This window comes from Triticum aestivum, chromosome 5D (assembly GCF_018294505.1).
Source record: "Triticum aestivum cultivar Chinese Spring chromosome 5D, IWGSC CS RefSeq v2.1, whole genome shotgun sequence".
Classification (NCBI taxonomy): domain Eukaryota; kingdom Viridiplantae; phylum Streptophyta; class Magnoliopsida; order Poales; family Poaceae; genus Triticum; species Triticum aestivum.
In genome coordinates this window covers 52,075,039-52,081,299 of record NC_057808.1, presented here as the reverse complement: position 1 = coordinate 52,081,299, position 6,261 = coordinate 52,075,039, and the positions used below count along the sequence as shown (strand labels likewise).

General features: G+C 45.2%; 2 protein-coding genes across 2 annotated transcripts; both read right to left on the bottom strand.

The window, feature by feature from the left end:
• Positions 1-316: 316 nt before the first annotated feature.
• LOC123124289 (glutaredoxin-C1-like) lies at positions 317-944 on the bottom strand. The gene has a single exon (XM_044544936.1). The coding sequence runs from the start codon at positions 750-752 to the stop codon at positions 441-443; it is 312 nt and encodes a 103-aa protein (XP_044400871.1). The 5' UTR covers positions 753-944; the 3' UTR covers positions 317-440.
• Positions 945-5,349: 4,405 nt separating this feature from the next.
• On the bottom strand, positions 5,350-5,952 carry LOC123119393 (glutaredoxin-C1). Its single transcript, XM_044539195.1, has one exon. It carries the CDS (start codon positions 5,816-5,818, stop codon positions 5,507-5,509), a length of 312 nt encoding a protein of 103 aa, XP_044395130.1. The 5' UTR covers positions 5,819-5,952; the 3' UTR covers positions 5,350-5,506.
• Positions 5,953-6,261: the final 309 nt, after the last annotated feature.

Here is a 6,261-nt window from a genome sequence, read left to right as displayed (position 1 = left end):
AATGCACAAATTATAATGCTTAACAGCTTGACATGACAGGTACTCCCATCAGAAGTAAAAAGACCTGCAAACCAACCTGTAGTTGGATGGTTAGGACTTAGGTGGACAGTGGTTTGACTTGACACCGGTGCTTGCATTTTCCTGAATTTATTTTAGGCTTTTCGACGATGTGGGAGGAGACATTTCCGTCGACTACGAAAGCTTGCCATCACGTTAATGTCAAGATGATGTGCATGTAGGGATAGAATGTGTGAGGATGAGTGCATGTGCATGTACTGTGTTAAATGTTTAAAAAATTAGTAAAAAGTCCTGCATGGTTTCCTTAAGTCTATCATCACCTGATACAGGAAAGGATAACAGAGCACGTACACATACGTGTATTACATAATTCTCTGGCGCCCAATGCATCAGGCCGAATATCTACAAAGCCCATGCACGCACTACACCCAGACCGCACCTGCATTACGAAGCAGTGGAACAAGCTTGCCGCTGAGGTGAAGGGACATGACCTTGTCGGTGCATCCGACGAGCCTGCCGCCGATGAACACCGCCGGCACGGCAGGGTTCCGGCCGAGGAGCCTCGCCAGCGCCTTCTCCATCTCCTTCCCCCAAGGGTCCTCGTCCAGTTCCACCACCGTCGGGTTCGCCCCGAGATCCCGGAGGAGGGTCGTCACGGTGTGGCACATGCAGCAGGAGCTCATGCCGAAGATCACCACCGCCCGCTGCCCCGCTAGCTTCGTCACCTGCTCCATTAAGCTTAGTGCCAATGCTAGTGAGCTCAATTAGTAGCTACAATCGCTTCTAGCTAGCTCTTGTATACGAGGCTTTGAGCTGTGCTGGCTTGCTTTGAGCTGGGCATAGGGGAGCCTTGCATATATAGCCATGGAAATGTGCACCGACAGGATGATCTTCGAGCAATTTGACCCGAAAGAGGTGATACGGGAGGGTTCGGACAAATGCTGAGCTCCTTTAATTTGCGCCACTCCACGTATGGGCTCAGTGTGGACTGTGGAGTATCGAATTTCTGGATGGCAATGGCGATGCGGCGACCTGATACCAAAGGGGCCAAGATGCAATGGATTATATTGTGGATAAGGCATGGAGCTCTGACTTTTAGTAAATTCTCTTCTATCCCCTATTCGACAAGTCAGACGAGAGAGACATGGAGAGAGATGCTGGTGAGATCATATGGTCCTTTGTAGTTTTTTGTAAAGCACAGTACAGACGTAGACGCTCATATACACTCATTCCTTTAAACGCACGCATACATAACCTATCCGGCCCTATGAGCACGAGAATATTTTTTTTCTTCGGAATATGCATAAGCATGCGTATCAACATTCATAGAAGAAGAGCGTGGAACCACCCGTTCACCAATTTTACAAACGGGACTACTCGCGGTTCATCCGCACATACAACCTTTGGAAAACCGTAGTTACATCTTCCTTAAATTTACCCGCCGCCATCCATTATGTCCCTTCTTCTAGGATCTTGCCAATCACGGTCCTAACACACGGGATGGCCTTCTCACACACCATGTTGTTTCTATGCTTCCACGGTTGCCACATGACCAAGGAAACGAATGTGTGTAGGTCTTTGTGGTGTGGGGGTGTTCGTTGGAGCGAGATGCACCACGCTAGAAGTCGGTCATCCGTGGATGGAGTCCACTCTGGGTGTCCTCACGCCGTCCGAGCTTCGAACTAAAGTGATCTCGAACATGAGATCAGTACATGGTCGATACTCTCTTGTTCCTGATCGAGTAAATAGCATAAAACTATCACTTTTCGTCCTATGGTTCCAAAAAACTACCACAAATTTGTTTGTGACTGATAACTACCAGAATCAGCGTCGGCTGTTTCAAAAAACCCAAAACATTGTAAAAAAGCAATCGGGTCCCTGGAATAATTTCAAAAAACCCGATGTTTTGGGTTTTTTGAAACAGCCGACGCCGATTCTGGTAGTTATCAGTCACAAACAAATTTGTGGTAGTTTTTTAGAATCATAGGACGAAAAGTGATAGTTTTATGCTATTTACTCTTCCTGATCGCACATTGGGCATGCTGCCTGGTGCGGAAGACCCCTCCTCCCTAGGCGACCCGAAGTCCAACACCAGTTGCAGAGTGCAAGCCATGACAAGATCTTGCACCTAAGCGGTGCCCTCGATTGCCACATGAATTTGGCTCCCAAATTATGGACATTGGCAACAAATTTGCTTGCGTAAATCCTGCCGAGTATTCTCCCGAGGCCTCCCATGCCCATCTCACCTGACATGGCTGCCCTTCATGCAACTCTACCGTGTTGGTCATATCCCTGAGGACTAGGTACTCGGCCAGCTCTTCGGCTCTCGGGACTGGTCCCAAATCCATAGGCCAGCTTCCCGTGAGTGCGTCGAACACCGTACGAGAGGCATGCACGCATGGTCTGATCTGATCATAGAGCGTAGGTGTGAAATCCTGTACATGATGCCTGTCGAGTCATCTTTCCAACCAAAAGTCGGAGGATTTGCCATCTCCAACAAGAACGAACATAGCCGCATGATATATTTGAGTTGCCTCGGGCGGCACCTTGATGTCGAGCTCAGCCCATGGCATGTCCCGGTCTGTGTGCCGCAGCCATAACCAACGTGCCCTGAGGGCCACGTTCATCCATTTGAAGTTTGGCAGCCCAAGGCCTCTCACCCTCTTTGGCATGCAAACGTCGTTCGAGGCAACTGCATAGTGGCTGCCTAGAAGAAGCTCCGACAAATCCGGATAATACTATCGAGAACCTTCGGGGGTATATCAAGGGCCATCATTACATGTATCGGCATGTCACTTAAAACTGACTGTACTAGGATTAATCTCACGGGTCACCGCCTTGTCCATTCCAGCTGCGCGCTAAGTCAGCAGCTTCTGTGCCACTCCATCCATCGATTCCTGAACACAATACAGACGTACATGCTCATATACACTCACTTATATAAATGCTCACACACCCCTACCTCTATGAGCACGAAAACTTCACCTCTCATTGAAACAATATTTCGCCCTTTACGAGACACAAGGAAGTTGAACATGAGATTTGGTACCTGGTGGGCTAGGGGTACCCATTGGATTTGCTATCTTGATCTATCAACAACCGTATGATCATGGCGATATTCTCTACGATGCAACATGCGTTAGTGCATTCTAAGCATGTTTTAAATCTCATTGCTTTTAATTATGCGATGCTTAATCTTTTATGGTATTTTTTAAATTTCTATCCAATTTAATTTTTTCACATGGTTTGAATCTTAATAATGAATTTACACCATGTAAAATATTTAGGAACCAAACATCCAATTCCGCATCAACACATGAGTTATCATCTTTGTTAATTTGATGATTGATTCTTTAGTACTACATAGAACCTTGATGCTATAGCCTATTAGCAGTCCAAGAAGATAGTCTTAAATATTGTTTGAAATAACATGGACATATTTAAAATTTGTAGGTGATGAACCAACAACTAAGTCTATAAGTGATGAACATGTCCATGGTGCTCCAAGAGCAAAGTATAATGCTTACGAGGAAATATTATTGCAGTTTATCTACTAAATAAAATTGAAGTTTGGATAATCACGAAGTGGTAACAATTTGGGCACAAACGTATGATTTTTTTAAATTGGCTTTTATGAAAATTGTTGTCGATCCTTTAACCGATATTTCTCACTTATGTGTTTATTAACTTATGGGAAACAATTTTGCAATGCTTCATGTATTCAAGATTGCCCTTCTTCTATTGGTTTAATCAATGTAATCACAACGAGCTCACATGACAAGAGATCAAACTATTCTTGGACTGCAATGGTACTCGCGCACCGCACATAGAATCTCCTTCGAGAGCATTCATAATTTCATATCCATATTGGGCAACTATACAGGGCCAGCCCTAGGACACATGACGAGAAGTGTGGTGGCCTAGGGTCCATCTTAAATAAGGGTCCAACACATATACATAAATATATACATTACTAAAATATAGTTTGCGTAACATAGCACAAACACTAATAAGAACTAGAAAAATGACATGTTGATGGATACCTACATACGACTAGTTACGTTGGATAGGGGGGTTTGGCCAACCTCCATCCACCTTATGTTAGCCTATGATATTATTTCTATCCTGCAATCACATACATTGTGTAGTAAAGAGCTTATTTGCTAATGAAAACTACACTTTTTGTTTATGTCTTTTATAATGACCTTCATATTGTGCATTGTATATCATGGATCGCTTCTTTTACTTTATCAATAGTCGTTGGGCCAATGTACCTATTCCCATATAAGCTCCCCAAAATGCAAGTGTCGGCCTTGTGAATATACTTAATAAACGCATCAAATATTGACATGCTAATTGATGTGTCTAGCTTTCTTATCCTTTATATAAAATAATCGAATGCGCCAAACTACTCTCAGACGTTGTGCAGTGGTTCCTCACTTCAATCCTGATTGGGAGAGACGTTCCCAAGGGATTATCATATTATCCAGCCTTGTTATTTGAGTGATTAATACATTTATGGTCTGATCTAACATGTTTTTGTTGTTATTATTCAAGCAATAAACTTTGTAAAACTGGAGAGTCTCTAGTATGCAGGAGGCCATGGGATGGACAAAAAGATAGTGGTTATACGGTTAGAATTCACCCAGGGGGTGGGGGGCTTGGCCCCCTCCCTCCATCTTATGTTTGTGCGGACGATTTTGACCCTCATCCTTTTTTTTCTACAATCAACACGTCCTTTGTTAATTGGCTACAACCATAGCATCAGAAACAAGCAATGGGACTACAACCCCTGGATCAGCATCCAGCGTGTGAAGACATAGAAAAGCAGCCCTCAAAGATTGCACTCGCCATCGAAGAAGAGCTCCCCTCTTGAAGAGCACATATGACTTCCAGACTGCCGGAGTTCGATTCAATCCTACTGCATCCAATGGTTTGGTCTAAATTCAGTCCAAATCTCATCGCAATTGCTTCAGCTGTGAACGCATTATAGCAAATATCTAATTTTTCATTTGCTGCAGCAATAAACTAGCCATTGTGGTCTCTCAATAATAACTTCTAAAAGATTCGGTACGTAACAATCCTACAGCTGAAAAATTGAATGAACAATATTTTTTTTTCATGCGCCTGACTAATAGCAAAACCGAGTTAATAAAGTTGAAATAGTTAGCCCTTAAAATAGAGGGAGTAAATCCTGCACGTTACAAAGGCATCTCCAAAGCAGGCTGAGATCCTTTGACTTAAATCACTCGGCTTTAGGATGAAGGCCATGTGGGCCCAGCATCAAGCTGGTCCACATGCATGCCAGTCACAACTTAAGCCATAGAATCGTACTAAAAGAAGACCTGCATGGTTTCCTTTTTTATCTTTGATAATCACCTGGTAGAGAAAACAGAACACGTAGGCATACGTGTATTACATTATTCTCTACTAGCTAGTGTCCACTGCATCAGGCATCTACAAAACCACATCTCCCGCGCACAGCGCACTAGACCCAGACAGCACCTGCGTTTCGAAGCAGCGGGACAAGCTTGCCGCTGAGGTGAAGGGACATGACCTTGTCGGTGGATCCGACGAGCCTGCCGCCGATGAACACCGCCGGCACGGCCGGGTTCCGGCCGAGGAGCCTCGCCAGCGCCTTCTCCATCTCCTTCCCCCTAGGGTCCTCGTCCAGATCCACCTCCGCCGGGTTCGCCCCGAGATCCCGGAAGAGGCGCGCCACCGTGTGGCACATGCAGCAGGAGCTCATGCTGAAGATCACCACCGCCCGCTGCCCCGCCAGCTTCGTCACCTGCTCCATCAAGCCCACCCGACCTTGATCTTCACCACCAACTCAGAAGAACAATGTTGTTGATGTACAAGTCTTCAGTGCTACGTGTATGAGTCTTTGAGCTGTGCTCGCTTGCTTGGAGTTGGGCACGGGAGGCCCTGCTTATATAGCCATGGAAATGTGCACCGGCCGGCTGGATGAGCTTGGAGCAATTTGATGGACCCGAGAAAAAGGTGATACGGGAGGGTTCGGATAAATATATGCCGAGCTCCTTTAACTTGTGCGGCTCCACGTATATAGGTCTAGCTAGTGTGGAGCATCGAATATTTCGACGGCAATGGCGATGCGGCAACCAGCAGATATCAATAGGGCAATGAGACAATGGATTGTGGTATTGTTTTTTTTTCGCGCATAGGATTGTGGTATTGTTGATAAGGCCTGGAGCTCTGACTTTTAATAGTTCTCTTCTATCC

Coding starts and splice junctions, on each gene's coding strand:
- LOC123124289 (XM_044544936.1), bottom strand. CDS start 752: ATGGAGCAGGTGACGAAGCTAGCGGGGCAGCGGGCGGTGGTGATCTTC.
- LOC123119393 (XM_044539195.1), bottom strand. CDS start 5,818: ATGGAGCAGGTGACGAAGCTGGCGGGGCAGCGGGCGGTGGTGATCTTC.